Source organism: Mytilus trossulus, chromosome 7 (assembly GCF_036588685.1).
Source record: "Mytilus trossulus isolate FHL-02 chromosome 7, PNRI_Mtr1.1.1.hap1, whole genome shotgun sequence".
In the NCBI taxonomy this organism is placed as follows: Eukaryota; Metazoa; Mollusca; class Bivalvia; order Mytilida; family Mytilidae; genus Mytilus; species Mytilus trossulus.
The window spans coordinates 65,104,646-65,125,020 of record NC_086379.1 but is presented as its reverse complement, the minus strand read 5'-3'; the positions used below and the strand labels follow the sequence as shown (position 1 = coordinate 65,125,020).

Sequence of the window (20,375 nt, the reverse complement as noted above, 5' to 3'; positions counted from 1 at the left end):
ACAAAAATATATGCTTCTTTCGACGGCAGATTGTGAGCTTAAATGAACGGTGACCTCATTTTTTTATTTCGTTTTTCTATTAAGTATATGCTAAAGTTCATTTATGAAAAAATATAGCGAAATCCTATATTCGAAAAAAAAATGATTTATACTCGCAAGTCCTCTTAAAATATAAAAAAAGGTTGATTGCTGTACCCTAATGTTTAACATTTTTACCTATAATTTATTTTTATTTTTGTTCATACATCGTTGACAAGATCACATAGAATTATTTGGCTAGCAAAAAATCAGATTTAATACCTTATTTTCTACATTTGAAAAAATGCCTATAACAAATTAGAAATATAACAGTTGTTTCCCATTCGTTAAAGGATTTTGAGCTATTTGTTTTGTCATTTGCTGAGGAACTTTCCGTTTAGAAGTTTCGTCAGAGTTCGGTATCTTTTGTATTTTACTTTTTTCCACAAATTTTTTTTAATAAACATTTCTTTATCTAAAAATGAAAGACGTGTTAGTTCAGACTTTAATAAACAGAGGAGCGAACACAAAGTAATGATTTGATAGGTTTCATTCTATAAGTGGATACATGTATTTATTTATAAGTGTACATCATTTTGAAATTTGTTATAGAGGAACGGACAGATAGGTCTACAACGTATACCGATGCATTTTTAGAAAAATATATTTTCAGTGAAACAGAGACATTATACGCATTAGTATATATTTCTCTGAATGAAATAAGCACAATAAAGTTGATTTTCCAGAAAGAGTTGAAACAATCCGTTTGTTAGCATTCATTTATTTAAATTGTTTGATTTAATGAACACTAATAGTTGAAAATGATTTAAAATGCTTTTAAAAAGAAAAGTGTCAGTTAAAGTTTAAATGTAGATTAACTTCGTTCGAATATAAAATAGAAAAAGAAAAGAAACAAAGAACAAAACATGTACAAAGGGCAGCAACGCATACTACATTTGTGTTTAAGAATTGTAAAAATCATTGTCATTGTCCAGATAGATTCAGTAATTTAGTAGAATGTAAAAACATTCTTCTATCAAGCCATGCTTAACATAATTGTATACAAGTTAAATTTCTTATGTTTAGGAACCAATTAATTTCAATATAAATATAAGATACATATTTTCAATCTTATATAACTTTAAAGTCATTATTATAAAAGTAAAATTAACATGTGGAAGATGGAAGAAAAGAAGTATAAATAGTAATACACACAACCGCTTATTTAGTCAGCATTTCGGTGTTGACATGAATATCAACAATATAGTCAGTTTTATAAATTTACTGTTTGCAAAAGTATGAACTATTTGAATAGTTATCAAAGATACTAGGATTATAATTAAGTACGTCAGACGCTCGTTTCGTCTACATAAAACGCATCAGTGAAATACTAAGGATGTTCTTATCCATAGATAACCGAAGCCGTATTTGGCATAACTTTTTGGAATTTTGGTTCATCATTGCTCTTCAACTTTGTACTTGTTTAGTTTTCTAACGTTTTTGATCTGATCGTCACTGATGAGTCTTATGAAGATGAAACGCGCGTCTGGCGTATTGAATTATAAGCCTGGTACCCTTGATAACTATTTACAACACAGGGTCGATGCCATGTGTGATGCATGTTTCGTCCCCGAACAGCACAATAGTCATCACTTTTGGTGTTGACATGAATATCAATTATATGGTAATTTTTATAAATTTAGTGTTTGCAAAAGTATGAGTTATTTTAAATACTAAGGATGTTCTGATCCAAGTCATAGATAAACATAGCCGTATTTTGCCTAACTTTTTTGGAATTTTTGCTCTAAACCTTGGATAACTATTTACACTATATCCATTGCTATAAATGTTCTCTTTGTCTAGTTTAATTAACTTCTATTATAAATCCTCTTTTGTTTTCTTATCAATAAAGATAATTGCATTGACTGTATTTTTTGTGATTTTACTTTCTACATAAGATAGTAATAAATACAGTTGGCAAATATTATATAGGTGCTACCGATCGTCAATTTCAATATTGGTTGATCTTTTGATATATAGACATAATGGCTCTTAGTGAATAAACATTTAAGGAAAACAGTTGCGAGTATAAAGAGGTCATAAATTGCACAATCCATTTACTGGTACTGGTATAACTGCACAATTGGATGTGGCATCCCTTAAACCTTTTTCATATATACTTTAGTAAAAGAAATACTGTCGTTTTATTACATTTATTAGACAATTGTCATAAAGAAGGTCTGAAGTAAGGTACAGCGTTTTTCGTTGTTTTGAAAACGTTTATTCACTAGAACTAACATTTTAACCCATATGATTTTATGTTCATCCCATAAAACATATGATTTTATGTTCATCCCATAAAAAGACGCTCTTGAAAACATTGACATATACACATTAATTAACTCTTGTTTGATGTGTTTGGACTTTTAATTTTGCCTTTTGATTTTGGACTTTCCTTTTTGAATTTCAGTATTTTTGTGTTTTTACTTTTTACTCTTAAAATGTCCTTTTCAATGCCAGAAAATAATATTTTCTTATAAAGTATTTTTATATCGAAGTATATATAGATTTAATGAATGCATTTCCGTCGAAATTTGCATTGATATTTGCATAAAAATGAATTCAAACTATATTTTGAAATAAACCATTGTAAGATTAAAGCAAACTTTTTTGAAACAAAATATTTTTTTTCTTCAGATATCTCATTTTCCTCCTATGATTTTTATATAAGGTTCTAGCATTTTCAAAGGCTTATTTGGAAGCAAGTCTGTTTGTTTACATTTTGAAAATATATTATCGTTGTCAAAACGTGCCGGTCACACCTGTAAACCACAATCATATCATTCTAAAAAACACGATCCAAGAGAACACTACACCTAAGGTGTTACAAATGACAAATATATTAATTATAGAATAACTAATGAAAGAATTCAAATAGAAAAAATAATTCAACGAGAGACCGAATAACAAATTAATTGATGAATGCGCGTATCTAATAAAAAGCATGAACCCTTGTTTTTTCAAAGTATTACTTACGAAAGCGTATTAGGGACATAGTAAATATAAAATTTGTAATGAAATATTTTTCAATGTCGAAATTTTGACTTAATCTCGAATTTTTGACCTTCTCAAATTTTTGAATTACGACTAAGTAAAAATTCAAAATTTTGATTTTTTTTAAAACTCGAAATTTCGACTTTTCTCAAATGCAAAATTTCGACTTTTCTCAAACTCAAAATTTCGACTTTACTTCAAACTATTAAAATGACATTATAACGTACACGTGAGTGATTTTGATAAAAAAAAAAAAAAAAAAAAAAAGCAAACATGCAAGATTTTTAATATATCGTTTTATTTTGTTTTAAAAATAATTTCAATATAAGCAAAAGGTAAATTACCAAAAATACAATGTTCAAAGTTAGCCACGCTCATCACGATCTTGAAGACCACACCCCGACCGTGATACGACCTTACTGTGATCAACACGATCGTACTACGATCATCAAAATTTGCATTTTTTTTCACAGATCGTAGTGCGATATAAATCATGCTCATACAGCGACCTCACCACGTTTTTAGATCGAGGTGAGCGTGGTGCAATCGTGGTCTTGTGGGACTGGGGCTTTAAGCTGGGGTCACACATTCACGTTTTTTTTACTGCCGTCTCAGTTTGACAGGACCATTCCCGATTAAAATTTGTCAAAAGTCTGATCAAGATCCTGTGAATCGTGCATGGAAATTCAAACCTTAATTAAAATTTGTAAAACAAATAATTTAATCACGACAACAGTCAGATATTGTTCAGGAAGCTTCGATATTCAACCATTTTCAAGCGAATGTATCCCTATAATCCCGTTCTCAATCCACTTCTAATCCGATTTGTATCTTTCGCCAGGTAAAATTCGACCGAGTCTGTCACGACTGCGTCCCGATTCTACCGAATGTGATCCATCAGCCATCAGATAGTGACAATACAGTGAACCGACGCTGACGAAAGTTTTCCGTTCGAAATACTCGGGATGACCAGGTACTGTCAAAACGTAATCCTATCACGGTCTGCTCTATCGCATTGCAAACGGCTTTGTCTGGTCTCAGTCGTATTGTATTCTGTAATAGTCGGGACTCTGACGTGGGTATCATTGACGTTTAAGGTAACTGAAAGGTTTCGGCAAAAACGGTTTGCAATCGACATTATCTTGATGCAATCTGGACCCAATCGGCAGAAAAACAGATCATTCCCGTTCCTCATGACACCGTCCCGAATACACAGAACATTGTTAGGAACTCGATCCGATATAGCAGAATCTGTCACGATATAGGCACGATTGTAATCCGACTAGACAAAATCGGCTGAGTTTCCCCGAATGTTACGGGACGCACCTAACTGTTGGGGTGCTTTGCCGAACAGAGATGGGTCCGATTACTTTCAATGTAATTGATTAAATTACAATTACTTTGTCATTTGTACGATTAAATTAAATTAACGATTACATCATTTCTGAAAGTGTCTGATTAAATTAATGATTACATTGGCAAAGTAATCATGATTACATCTGATTACAATGAATAAAAAAAACAAAAAAATTTTGAATGATGTGAATGAAATAACGTTTAATATATAACTATAGCACTTTTTCCAAAGGATTTTGTTTTGTAAAAAATGACAACCTTAAACTTCATCTATTTAATACACCACAAAAGCTCACTACATACATACATTCGTGCATGAACATTGTGTCACCCATTACACTTTATCATAATTTATCTCTGAATTATTTTGACTTCAATTGAATCTAGCTTTATAAAGAGTTTGCTGTTTGTCTTCTGACCTCTTCCAGACTATGTATGTATTTCAAGGTGCAGTGTATGAAAGTTAAAATATGGATGAAATAAAGTTACCAGATAAAAACTATGTAAAATTTTAATTGAATTATTTAAACAACTTGTTAACAAAATACAATACTATAAATCAATGCATTTTACATGTCCAGTCCAAGTACATACTAAAATTTACTTATTTTAAGGAAGATATTTGTCCAATTTTTAATTAAGTTTGTGCTAATTAGATAAATTTTCACATGTCTGATTAATCTTTTATCATATATATTGTCCTACAGCTACATTATGTAAACTCAATTGGTAATTGCAATAAAAACAAACCTTAATTGGTTTCCTACCTGCCAATTCAGAGTTGACAAAAATCACAATATTAACAAAAGATTATAATTCAGGGTTAAAGAAAAGTATAATACTACTTAAATATAATAGTTTTTAATCAAATATTTATGTACATCTTCAAATTGTGAATATCTTTCTCTAGAGACATAAAATTGTATGACATGTCTCTTCTTAGGCTAATGATGACTTTTAAATACTGTAACAGTTTTTTATTTACTGAAGTATACTAATCAATTATAAACATGCTTTAAACAGTAAACCAATCTTAACTTGTTGAATATTCATTCAATAAGGAAGAACAAAAAGGTTCATTTATTGACCACAGTTCAAGATTTTTTTTCATTGTAATCAGAATGTAATCATAAAGTAATCAGGATTACAGGGCATTTTGAAAAGTAATTGATTAAATTAAATTACATGTAATCAGATTTTTGGCTGATTAATGATTACAATGATTACTTTGAAAATTGTAATCAATTACAGCTGATTAACGATTACAATTACAATTAACCCAAGTCTGTTGCCGAACTATTCGGACCCTTCCCGACAAGTAGGAATCTGTTACGAACTAAAACAACTGCGCTCAGACAATAATAGGACATTCCAGATAATTGAGGATACTTATCCGACTTTTTCACTTTTCGTGTCGTATCGCTGTCTGATCTCAAACGGGAGCAATAATCGGCAATGTGTGAACCCCACACAAGGGACATAATAAGGCCGTCTCATTTACAATAATACCATATCTTCTTTTAATATATAGTAGAAATAAAATAAGCAGTGAACTTCTTTTTTCAAAGTCGAAATTTTGGCATTTCAAATCTGTAAATTTCGACTTTAACTCGAAATTTTAACTATTCAAATCTCGAAATTTTGGCTTTAACTTGAAACTTTGACATTCTTTAATCTTGAAATTTATTCAAATATTGGATTTCAAATATTTTGGCCACGATCATCACTGAAGAGACATATATTGTCGAAATGCGCATCTGGTGCAAGAAAATTGGTACCGTTAATTTAATTAATAGAAGGTACCAGGATTAAAATGTTATACAACAGACGCGCGTTTCGTGTACATAAGACTCATCAGTGACGCTCAAATCAAAATAGTTATGAAGCCAATTTTTTAACATGAAATTTATAAAAATTACCATATAATGGATATTCATGTCAACACCGACGTGCTGACTACTGGGTCGGTGATACCCTCGGGAACGAAACGTCGACCAGCAGAAGCAACGACCCAGTGGTGAAATAGTTATCAAAGGTACCAGAATTATGATGTAATACGCCAGACGCGCGTTTCGTCTACATAAGACTCATCAGTGACGCTCAGATAAATACAATCAAACCAGTACAGAGTTGATGAGCATTGAGGACCCAAAATTCCAAATACGGCTAAAGTAACATATTCCTTTGATAAGAAAAATCCTTAGTTTTTTTCGAAATATTTCCGAAGTTAATAACAGGAAATACATAAAAGTTACCACGTTGATGCATGATTTATATTCAGGTTAACACCGAAGTGCTGACTTAATTGAAAGTTTTACAAAGATTTGTTGAAATCCTAAATGCCTGTTGTGAACGAGTTTGCAAATATACATGTCACACTAAGAAGAAGTAAAAAGGTATGTCACCGTACAAAAAGAAAAACTATCAATATAACACGAACGTCATTGTCGGTGATTTCACAGCGAGATGAAGACGTCAGGATTGTGGCTTTGACATTGGAACGTTATCCTCACACATTAGATTATATCATGACTGTGATCTGAAGACGTCCGTACTACTTTCGAAGTGACGACTTCAAATTTACCAATGGGAACCCTTGATTCATTCGCTTTCTTGTTAGCAGAACCCTTGGTTCATTCGCTTTCTTGTTAGCAGAACCCTTGATTCATTCGCTTTCTTGTTGGCAGAACCCTTGACTCATTCGCTTTCTTGTTAGCAGAACCCTTGGTTTATTCGATTTCTTATTAGCAGAACCCTTGATTCATTCGCTTTCTTGTTAGCAGAACCCTTGATTCATTCGCTTTCTTGTTAGCAGAACCCTTGAATCATTCGCTTTCTTGTTAGCAGAACCCATGATTCGTTCGCTTTCTTGTTAGCAGAACTCTTGGTTCCTTCGCTTTCTTGTTAGCAGAAACCCTTGGTTCATTCGCTTTCTGGTTAGCAGCAACCCTCTATCAATATCTTTATGTCGTAGATTTAGCACATAACATTCTCAATTGCAAGATACCGGTATACGTCACGATATAAAATCAATTTTACTTATCCTGTATGTTGTATTTGTTAGCAAAGTTGCGTTTAGTATAGTCATTAAACTTAAGTTATAATAAATTAATATTGAGTTGAATGTCATCATCTGCATAGAGGTACATATAGTTAGATTTTCACCATTTAACATAGGAGGTTCCTGTATGAGGTCAGCCCTATGTACACAAAGAACCACATTTGCTAAACGATGCACACATTATATCCCGTGGGACAAAGTTTTCGTTCTATTTAATTAGTTATCAAAGGTACCAAGAATATAATTTAGTACGCCAGAAGCGCGTTTCGTTAACATTACTTACTCATCAGTGACGCTCATATCAAAATATGTATAAAACCAAACATTTACAAAGTTGAAGAGCATTGAGGATCCAAAATTCCAAAAAGTTGTGCCAAGGAAATTATGCCTGGAATAAAAAAATCCGGGTTTTTTTTCGAAAATTTTAAACTTTTGTTAACAGGAAAGTTAGGAAAAAAACTTAAAATTGACACTCATAATTTTTAAACACCCTCTTCCCCCGTCTGTCTAACAACGAAGGCTTTATATGTGTGTTATGCATGTATATACTTATAGAAAGAGAATCTTTCATAGATTTGATTTCTAATGGTCGTAAGGGTGAAATATAATGCCTTTTGGGTGTAACCATGGCAACAATCTGCATTTCTTAGATACAAAATATAGCAAAAATGGGGGTGAACATGTCACAAAAATCTCCAAAATAAATTGTATACCAGTATTCTACTCTGTAAATCAAAGGGAAAATGACAAAATGATTACGGTAATATAAATATTCTGTCATTTTTTTTTACAAACTTTCACATATTTTGTTCAAAAACTTAAAGTTATGCGACTGGACAACAAATAGAAAAAATAAAAATCTGGGCGAATGGACCCTGGGCGAACAGGTATCTGGGCGAACAGGTATCAGGGCGAACAGGTAGTATGGCCAACGCGAATCAGGGCAAACGGACCCGCGGATTCGTTTACAGTAACTGTATTGATTATTATTTATTTTTTCATTGTTTTGTTAGGTTTTATAACTTTGTTTTTAATTGTGTTTTTGAAATTGACTTCCTTTTCCCCCTGTGAACAGTATATCAATATATATTACATACATATGGTTTTGGATTTTCTTTCGTTCTCTCCTGTCTATCTTTTTTTTTTATTAAGTCTTAAAAAGGTTTCTAGTTGCAGCACACAGTAGCCAATGAAAATTGATAACGTTTGATTATGAATCAGTGTCATTTTAGCGTTTTTGATAACAAGAAAAAATACGCAAACTTTGAAATCCCCAATGATTAGAAAAGTAAACAAATCCGACAAATAACCAGAAAGTCGTATTCAATTCTCTCAACATGTACGCACAAATATTAATTGCTTTGCTTCTCTGCTCGTCTTGTTACTGTTACGAAGAAGACGCCTTGAAGCAGGCTTTAGGTGGAGGACTTACAGAAGGACTGGAAGACCTCATGACCTCGTTTGGCGAGGCAATAGACGGATTGGCTGACTTAGCTGAAGGAAAAACAATCGAATGCAAATACAAATGTAGAAGCGGTACGGTATTTAATTTATGTATTTGAGACGCAATGGTGATGCTGTAAAGATCATCCTTGTTTTCATCCTGCACCGACCACAATTTTGAAATTGTATATATTTATTTGTTTTTTTGGTTTTGTTAATCATAACTTGTACAGCACTTATAGTATGTATGTACAAATGTACTTGTAAAATGCCTCCGATAACCAAAGAACCCCTTGAAAGCTGCGAAGGTACAGTGGCATCCATGTACACTCCCTAACAGGATCAATGGCCACCAGCATATACATGGACCTAGTCCGAGATCACTCTGAAGTGAGGAGGCAGCGCATCTATTTTGGGTGGGCTAATATCCACTTTTTGATATGGGACAAGCTCTGACGTCCCACAGCTCCAGCTTGTCTGGCAAAAAAGCCGTCGACAAAAGAGTAAACTTGGACTAACATAGACCAAGGAATATTCCACACTTGCGACGAAATAACAACTGAACAAGATAAGGGAGCTACCATTTGATTTTTATGGGGGGGGGGGGGGGGGGGGGGGCTAGAATGAAAAATTTTGTCCTGCATTTTTTTTAGCTGTAATCTCTGTCCTGCCTTTTTATTTTTCACTCTGTTCGGTCCTGCCTTTTTTTTTTTAGTTTATCCTGACTTTTTTTTACCTAAATTGTCATCCTGACTATTTTTTTAAGTAAGTGTCTCATCCTGCCATTTTTTTTTTATTCAAAACTCCTGTCCTGCCTATTTTTTTCAAATTTCATCCTACCCCCCCCCCCCCCCCCCCCCCATAAAAATCAAATGGTACCTTCCTAACCATGATGTCCCATACCACCTTAACATCTATAAATTTTAGCAGATATAAATGATAGCAGAAGAAACATACCACGGGCGCCGATCTGAATAAATGATCTAGGAATAATTCACAACCATGCCATTAAGCAGACTGCATTTATTTATTTATTCAATATTTATTTTATCTATTTATAACTCTGTATTGCTACTTTCACTTTCTATTGTTTCTCTCACCATGATGACGTCAAATTCAATGCACCACTTTGAGTACTTCAGGGATGAATTTCTGTATAAAAATTGTCCTGATGAAGCCTGCCTTGCAGGCGAAACATGTAGACCATAGCAAATAAAATTGCAGACCAATTGAAGTGTTGTTGTCAATTTGGAGTATTAAATTGTATTTTTTGTTAAAGAACAAATATTAAATTTTATTCTGTCTAAATTGGTAAATCTTTGAACATGAAAACGAAGATTTAAATAAGAAAATAAAATTTGAAGTAACAATTATTATTTGACTGCAAGCTGGGATTAAGCTTTGGCTTAATTGCCCAAAATACATGTACAATGTATGTAGGAATTAGGGCCAAAATAAATGTATGGATTACTCTGAATTTGTAAGGGATTCCTATTTTTTTCGAATTTTGAAAAGTTTCAAGAAGAAATCCTCAAGTGCACAGTATTGTGCAATAGATTTGTTAGATCTTTGACCATATTTATTTTGTGACAAAAACCTTTATGTGAAAAATTCGAACACAATCAAAATTCAGACAGTATCAAGCTTGAATAATGTGACAAAATTTGCCCCAACCGCTCAGGGTTCGACCAATGCAGTCATATAAAAAAATATTTAAGAAAACTACTATTATTTAATAATTTTTCTCTGATGTTTGAAAGCTTTTAAACAATTCCTGTATACTTTGTTCTGACATGTGTGTCACTAAAATAAGAAGTACATTATTTAGATTATAACACATATTTGTTAATCAAAAGTTTTAGAACAACATATTTTTACAATAGAATTGTGTTGTATACAGCCGTATTGTTAAATAAACACCCTAAGGTGTTTTTCACCTACAATTGTAGAGAGAAAAAGACTTAATATTGTATTATAGACAAATAAAAGTAATTTGAAATAATTAAATGAACTTATCAATTAGTGACAAACATGTCAATACAATGTATTAGTATTAATTAATAATACTTTGAAACTTTATAATGCCTTTACCAATCTGTATACAAATAAGCTTATAAAAAGCCTTTTGCCCATTGTTTCTCATTTTTTGGGTGTATTGCCCAGTCTGGGAAAACCCAAAGTCAGGGAAAAACATGGGTTTTTCCACCCATGTAATACTTTAAATTTGTCAACCCTGAAATTGAGTAAACAAATGTTTACTTTTACCTGTAAAGACATAAATATTTATTTTTTATTGATGCATATAAAAAAATTATAAAATTTTACAAATTCATACATGTACTTAACCAAACTAAAAACAGAACAGATTTGAATATGGATAATGGACTTAAAAAGTAAAACATAATATTTCAATGCTGTCATGCAGAATAGGATACATGTACTTAAATGATTTAAACCCTGAAATGATCGGACATGCCTCAGATTTTATAGGTATATAATCAGAACAGAATATCTTCTTTGACTAGTCAATGAATTATTGAAAGGAATCTCAAAGAGATTGTTCTGGAAATCATGTTACATGTATTATACACTACTCTAATATTTGTGACTGTACTCCTTATTTGATTTTTTACACTGGCCTGAAACAGCAATTGTAAACATGTTGAAAATTGCAAAAAATGAGTGATTTTCTGCAATGCTTCATACAGAGCTACATTAAAATGAAAACAGAAATGAAAAAGGGGAAATTTCTGTCCAGATTCAAAATTTAATCATAATTGATATTGCTCCTTAAAAGTACAGGTCTAAATCTAGAAATGTGTAATGTAGAAAATAACTGTATATGTGCCTGTATATCATGTATATCACCAAACATTAAAATCTGATATATTTATGTCTTTTACAAAAACTTTTATGTACATGTACATGTAATTGAATAGCTTAAATGATAGATGTGATGTGAGAATAATTTTGGATTCCACTTGCGTTTGAAATGGAATTTCTGTAATTATCCTCCTTAAAATTTAGAGGGTTTCTTTTCCTGACAAATCCTCATATTCATGTTGCAAATGTATATTCTTAAACATGTAATGTAATGATAATTTTACTTCCTGGATGAATAAAAATGTTAATTAGTTATTATTCTTTTGATTTCAGGAATTAAAGCCATACCCCACCCTGACCATACTCCGACATCAAATGGTTGTGGATCATTTGGAATTGAGGTAAGGATAAATCAGAAAATCTTACAACTGCTTGACTTAAGGTAGATTGAGGTTTTTGGAAAGTTTGCTATAGCTTGCTATTGCTACTTTCCATAGCCATCTGCCTCAAACTTATGGTGACAGATTATCGCCATTTATTTTGATCAGAGACTAGTGTTTGAATTCTGATTCTTGGAAGGTTCTTTTAAAATTTTGAGTAACTTCTCATTTGACTGAAAAGATTACAGCTTTAATAAAAAAAAGAATTGAATGTTCACCGACGATTTAGATGAATTTAACTTCATTTTGAAAATGAGTATCTCAAACACTACTTTGCGGATCTGCCATACGCTGAAGAGAAAATCACAAGAAATCTACGCCAGATTATGTCAGATTCATTCTTGAAAATTTCATGAATGAACATTTTCCGCTCTACTTTTACCTGTTTACTATGTGACCACATAGTAAACAGGTAAAGAATGAAGTGACCAAGCCGTCGGATAATTGACAAGTGATAATGGTTTGTTATAACAAAACACAGGTGATAGAATATAAAATACTCGATAATTATATGTCTAATGTCTCAGTAATAGACGAGTACAGGTAAATACGGTACCGGCTTTCATAAAAAAATAGTTTTAAAATGCATTGTGTTTGTCTAAACATTGATCGAAAGGTTTTGATGCCAAAAATCATTTGAAAACTTTTAATTCCGTTATTTAAATACATTCCAATGTGGATATAAGAGCCTTCGCTCGTTCAGCATGCTCAAGTGGATCAAACTGACAGCAGAAAAACATTGACCCAATGTCAATTCTTCTTCAGTCTTTTTCCAATAATTTCCACCTCTGGTGTATTATCGCAAATTCGTATCATATAGCATCCATATTAAAAACAACCGAGTCAGCATCTACTTCTTAGAATAACATAGCTCAGGATATGAAGACAAGTGCTGTAGAAATGATTAAGTTTCATGAAATTATGATGATGTGTACCCTTTGGCTAAAATGGCTGCATTTTCACCTCAAAATTTATATAGATTACAGACAAACACGTGCATAGTATGCCCTATTTAAATAGAAATGTTATTGCTTTGTCATCCAAACACAGAGGCAATGATTACCATAATATATCAAACGAATGGCTTAAAAATTATGAATCTAGCATATACAAACTTTTTATTCCTGTGGTCATACTGCTGTTGTTATGCTCCCACCGTATTGAGTTTTATCCTTGTTCTTCTGTAATTATGTACATTCTTCCCTTACTTATAAGAACCTCCGTATATATCCCAAAATTCGTTTCTGTTCTCTTACTTAAGTTTTCCTGATCCAAATTGTATGAAACTGATACGCAATGCTTTTAACCACAATTCACAAGTCAAGTTTGAATTTTAGCTGCGTAACTTTTACCATTTTAGCGTTTCATGCTACTTTACAAAAAGAAAAGTTGCTGTAAATTTATGTTTCTGTTCTCTAAGTATAGTTTGTCTTAAAATGTTATGAAACTTATACATAATTCTCATTACCACAAACACTGATCAAGTTTGAATTTTGGTGGATTTATTTTTACTGCTCTAGGGTTTTGCCGTGTTACAAATGAAACCAGATGCTCTGCAGGGCAAAGCTTTATACATGTACGACCGCAGAAGTCGAACCCTGAACAGTTGGGACAAGTATGGCCACAACATTCAATCTTGATACAGCTCTGACTTTGGATTGCGATCAAATTGTTGACATAACATATTGTTTTCTGACACAAAACAAATGTCAAGACAATTGTATTGCGCAATACTGTATAATTAGAATGAATACACAATGTTTATTAACCCATTATTCATATCAAGTAAAATTAAATTTTGGTAGTGTCACATTTACAGTTCTTGAGTTTATAATGTTAATGCTAGCGAGGGCATCATTTGAGACCCATGGACATGCTCCCTATTTTTTTTTTTATATAAAAGCCTTTAATATAAATTCACTTTCTTTATACAGTTGTATTAGTTTAAGTTACTGTAACTGTCTTATTTATAAGTAAGGATGCAGTATTGTTTGCAAAGAACCAATGCTTTCCAAAAGAGTTCAAAGAATGAAAATGTATTCATAACTATAGTCCACAATAAAGGTTGTCAATAATGAGAAATGTTTGTACCATATACATGTAGAAAGCTTTAAAAGGCCCTGATATGAAACATGTGGAACAATTCAAACAAAAAAAACTTACGTGTTAATTTACTAAAAACAAATATGAAGGCCCTAAACCAATAGAAAAATACAAATTCACAGGCCCTTGAAGTTGACATGGCATGGGTACTTAAAAAAAGAGCTTTCTGCATGTATATTTCATTATTTTAGATCTACAGTTTAAGGTTGCAATCATGAGAAAATATCAAAACTTTTTATGATAAACATAAAAAAGTGATTTTTGATAATTACTGACGAGACAATGGTTTAGTTTAAAACATCAAAGCTGTGATGAAATTCATATTTGAAATAATACACGTCTATAACCTTTTTGGAATAATACACAGCTACAGTTGCAAACTTTCCAGAGGTGCTATCCAGCACTTTGATTATATTTATTTATCTATTTCTTTTCATAGAAACAAAAACTTGGTCATCATCTACATAATAATATGTAATGGCATTTGACTAAGAAACTTATAAGCATAGACAAGCAGTACATCGTTACATCAAATGTATGTTCTAACCCCAGGAAATTTAACTGCTTCTTCATTGTTTAGATGCATAACCAAATCTTTAAAAAAGTGTTTTAAGAAACATGGTAAACATTACTAAAAAAAACCAGAACAAGGCTAATTCAAGTGATTAAACTTGTTTTATTCTAACTTTCTCCCATGGAAGGACATGTTATAAAGAATATGTATAGCTACAAATATAGCACAATGAAAAATCATGAAATGTTATTACACATGTACACAAGGCAAATTTATGTAACTTATGAACATAACTAAATGTAATGTACAAATACAATGTTGCTCTATATGAAGCACAAGGCAAATTCAAAATCCAATTCATGAAACTGAACTTTGCTATGAATGTTGCACAAGGTTATTTCTTTTATTGCTACAAATATTGAGCACCCAGCCTATTGACAATAAGCAAGTTGTTTAATCTCTTTATATTATAGTTTGATACAGGGAACCTGCCTCAGATGACAGAATGTTGTGATGTACATGACAAATGTTATGACATATGTAATACTGATAAAGAAACATGTGATAAGGACTTCAGACAATGTTTGCTGGTCATGTGTGGTAAACTTGGAGATGATTTGAATAAAGAAGAAGCTGAAGGTTAGAGTTGTTACTTATTAGCTTAATTTTATACATTTAGTGTTGATACTATGATTTATTCATAAATGCACAGTTGTTCCTAAATTCTTACTTCCCATTAATACTGAAGATTAGAAAAGTTTATATTTGATTATTCTTACAAGTTATTTTTTATGGACATGTTCATTTGATTTATAATATCTTTTTGTAATTAACATAAGTGTTGTTTTAATATAAAATCCAAGACATGTAGATAACTGTTTACTTTGTGATACACTTATAATTGCTCAAGACAATTTCCAAAAAATGTTTTTGTATGCTTATTCTAATTTCTAAACTTAAACATAAAATTGTGTTCTGATATGCTATTTCTTTAACTGAATCTTTGATTTTGTCTGCTGCTCTTCAACCATATTAAATAAAACAAGATTATAGTTGCTTTCAAACTCATCCTTTGGTTTCTGGTGGATAGTTATCTCATTCGCAATTGTACAACATTTCTGATCTCCTTATCTTTATATTTATTCCCGTAATACAGAAATTTTAAATGCATTTGTGATGGTGATAATGGGGAAAAAAATTGAGGTTCATTATTGCTGTTTTGGAAAATACTGGATATATGAATAATTTGATTTTAAAATTTATATTAAGTTTTAATTCTTTGTAAAGTTAACTTGATGCAGTAATAAAAATATCACAAAAATAAAAAATATAAATTTATAGTGACACTATCTATCTTGAGCAGCATAGTTTAAAAGTAGAGGTTTTTATTGTAACTATGAAAATTGTCTTACATGTATATAAGGGCAATATGGTTCATGTATATACTTTGAAAGTTTGGAGAATTGACTAATTGTATTCCCTGTTTTTGATTTTCAAGTGCCAAAATTTATGTTTGGAAAAGGTATGTGAAAATTTTCATCATATGCTGTCTAGAAAATCAACCTAACAATGTTAAGAGTGGTTCTGATTTCTTTACTTCCTCCTTAACTTGGACCAAAATCCTATACATTTTCCCTCTTACCTTTATGACAAAAACACCTATCATTGTATGTGTGCAACTGGTAAAAATCAGATTTTTTCTAATGGAGGTTCATATCTTTATTTATTTCAGTTATTGCCCTTTGACTACATTTTTTAATCCATCCAAATTATAATTTTCTTTGGTGTCCTTTTCTTATCCTATTTTTATATCCCTATTCTTTTTGCTCTCATTTTGCTCACAAATGTTTTTCCTACTATTGATAAAAAAAAAGGTGATTGAAATCAATTTGTTAAAGGCTCATAAACAAACATTTAAAAATGTTTTAATTTTATTATAGTTTCTATTTATTGTTTGAAATAAATCTCCATGTGCTGATTATCTTACTGTTTTATTTGCATAGTGATTATTAGATTTTTAAAGTATTTAATTACAAGTTTGAATATCTTCATTGATGAACAGATTATAAAGTTGTTTACCTTTTTACAATTTAACAACCAAAAACATTTATCAGTTATTTGAAATTCAGATATAATTGTGTGAATTTATTATTGCGTTTTTTCATTTTAGACTAAAACGCATTTTTTTTCTCGATATTTAGAAACATCTTACTTAATTCATATAAATAATTTCAAAATGCGAGATTGAATTATTGCAATTACAACCCTGTCCCATTTTTCGGAATAATTTCTGAATTTGAAATATTATTTATCATCTGAGCAATTCTAAAATTGATGTTTTTGATTTTTGTAGGATGTGAAGCTACAGCAGAAATAATGTACAGAGGAACACTAGCTTTGGGTTGTTCACCATATAAAAAAGCTCAGAAGAATGCCTGTCTCTGCAATGACAAACTGTCTCTGGACCATAAAGCTGCAGAAAATAAATCTGGTACTAAAATTCCTAAAGTTGACAAGAAATCCAATGATAAAAGAGCAAAACAACAAAAGAAGGCAGATAACATTAAAAAATCTGAAGTATCAGAACAAGAGAAGAATTCTAATACAAATAAAAAATCAGAACAGAAATCTGATAAAAAATCTGATAAAAAACAAGAGAAAGTAAAACCAAAAACCAGCAGAGAGAGTGGGGATTTATGATGATTTTGTTTAAATATGTCCTAAATTGTTTAGTTAACATCTTATTCCGCCCTCAGTATTGTTACAGAACATTCTGTTTGGAATGGCTTGCAATATTACTTGAACTGAAATCCATATAGACAATAGAAATATATAAGAAGGATTTATGTTTTTGAAGCAAATGTTGTTCTTTTTCTCGAATGTAAAGTAATTTGAATATTTTACATTACGATTGCATTCAATAACTTAAAAAAAAACATGCAACATGATTTTGTGTAAGATACCTGCTGAAGACTTTCTATATTGCGTATATTTATTTTGTCTCTAATTAATATATTTGATAAAAAATATTTTGGTTTTATGGAAGAAAAAACTTTTATGTGATATATACTTAATACTGCTGGTGTAAGCATAATTCTTCTGTAAAATGTTAAACTTTACATGTTTGTAATATATGTAGTATGGATAATTTATGTTAGTATACTAGTTTTTTTATATGCACAGTATTTATATATGATTGAAAATAATTTTGCTTTCTGTGATATCCTGATCAAAGTTATTCAGTATGAGAAGTCTTTGAGAATTTTTACATGAATACACAATAGGGTTGCTAGATAGTTCATTGTTATGGTTTTGTACAGATATATTTGCATATAGATTATATATTTTTATTTTTACAGGTTTATAATGAATCATGTAGGGTAGGCAAATTGAAAAAAAAATATATCCAAAGATTAATTAAGCATAACACTTGTCAAGAATAAAGAATTTACATACATGCATTGACATTTCTTTGGTGTATTGTTTTTGACAAGTTATTGTTTATTAATCTATTTTGGTATTGGTGTATGTTTGACACCTACTTTATAATGTGTTATATCAGGTATATAGCAAATTTTATTATTTTCATTGTTGGGTATATTTTTTGGTTAATCTGTATAATGTGTTGGGGTTTATATTAAATGTAATATTTATCATTGTTTTTCTTATTTTTTTTCTTTTGCTTTATTTCTTTATTGCTTAAATTTTTGTTTTGTATACCTGAAAAGTATTTAAAATAAAGCATATTTATATAATTCACACAGACACATGTATACTCTTCCTTTTATTATTGGATGGCTTTGGGAGCATTTTTTTTAATTTTTTAACTATGAATGGAAATATATGTTTAACTTAGCAAAATTAAAACTTGATGGAAACATTTGATATGTTTACAGTTATTGAGGTAAATTTAATAGTTATGGCACAAAACTGATGGCTTTTCTTTACAAAACTGATGGCTTTTCTTTAAAGCTAGTTATTCTTTATAAAGAATTATTTTGCTTCAGTTTTGACAACCTGTATTCTTTTGAGTATGTAGATGAAAGCCTACGTTAAGGTTAATGTTTATTTTAGTTAACTGCAATCAATCAAATTTGAGGTTTTTTTTAAGAGCCCATCAAACAAAATAAATTAGATTTAGACAATTTTTCAATTTAATCCTGTAGTTTTAACTTAAGGTTTTGATTCATTATGTATGCCAAATATTTCTTTTCTCTCACATAAGTTCCTAAAATTTATGTATGTTAAAATTCTATATTAGTACATATATCCTTACTGCTGTAAAACTATTCAAAAGAGTAAGTTTCCTGTACGGATTAACTAGAAGATGCAGTATTTGTCTGTAAACATTCCTTAAAGCTTATAAATCCTGTAAAGTAATGTAATAGTAGTCAGTGTATTAGTATGTGTAAGGTTTCTTCAATTCTTTGCAATTAAGAAGGAAATAATTGATGGCTTCTTGCTCTCCACAATCACTTTTAGGATCTAGCAGTTATTTGATTTATTTCTTACTGATAATCACACAGTATATTTTCTGATCTCAAGTTTTATTGATATTTTAATATTTTCGATATGTGTCCCTTTCACTAACTTTTCACTATTTTTGCCATTTATTCATTGTTAATTGTCTAGCTAGCACCTAGATTGTTCAGATTGTGTTATTGGTGTCAGTTGTTTGTTACTTACTAGTTCTTCATTGACTACTTACCTAGTTTATCAACTGTCATACTATGATACTTACAGCACTAGGAGGCTTACTAGAAAGATTATTTAGTTCATGTTTGCCCTCACACTTGACCTGGTAAAACACATAGATCTGCATGTCTCTTTATTTGTCTACCATGATATGATTCCTCTATTTGGTCATGGTTCATTATGGAGTGATTCTGATGATGTTTTGGTTAGAATTTTTCAACAGACGAACATTTAATATGAATTATCTCCAAACCCTTCAGACGGTTCATTAGTTGCTATTGCCATTCTAAATCATACAAATATAAGTAAATCTATTCATGTCATGAGTTTGTTGAAATACACCAAAACTTTTGAGAATAATGTCTAAAGAAATATTTTTGAAATGCAATACATTGACTTATATTTTCCAAACTGTACTATATATAGCTAGCTAAGGAATTTTATTATTGGAGGGTTTAAGAACAGTTTGCTACTACCTAAAGATACATATATAGGATCAAATTTCTAACAACAAATAACAGAATTTTAATACATTTGAAGCATTAAAATTTTTTGTATGATTGAAAAAAATATAGTTCAATTTATGATGCTGGTCTGATGTATGTGAATATTATGATTTTCATGATATTTCATTTTACTTGTTGACCTGTCCTAATGAAATTCCAGAATTGTATTCAGGAGAAAACTAGAAAATTTATTTATATTGAGAATTTGAATAAGGTTCAATTCTATATATTGATGTATATTTGTAAATAAGTCTAAAAAATCAACAAAATTAAATACATTGATAATTAGTTAATTCACAATGATAAAATATTTCATAATACGTAGTTTCAGCTACTTTGGATCATGTATTTATACTATGTTA

General features: G+C 30.6%; 1 protein-coding gene across 2 annotated transcripts; it reads left to right on the top strand.

The window, feature by feature from the left end:
• The first annotated feature begins 8,728 nt into the window (after positions 1-8,728).
• LOC134725581 (group XIIA secretory phospholipase A2-like) lies at positions 8,729-19,662 on the top strand. 2 transcript variants are annotated; one of them, XM_063589519.1, is made up of 5 exons: positions 8,729-9,025; positions 12,089-12,156; positions 15,286-15,451; positions 16,311-16,334; positions 17,166-19,662. In XM_063589519.1, the coding sequence occupies exons 1-5, from the start codon at positions 8,827-8,829 to the stop codon at positions 17,510-17,512; spliced, it is 804 nt and encodes a 267-aa protein (XP_063445589.1). In that variant the 5' UTR covers positions 8,729-8,826; the 3' UTR covers positions 17,513-19,662. The 2 variants fall into 2 exon arrangements, with proteins under 2 accessions (XP_063445589.1, XP_063445590.1); XM_063589520.1 differs by lacking the exon at positions 16,311-16,334.
• Positions 19,663-20,375: the final 713 nt, after the last annotated feature.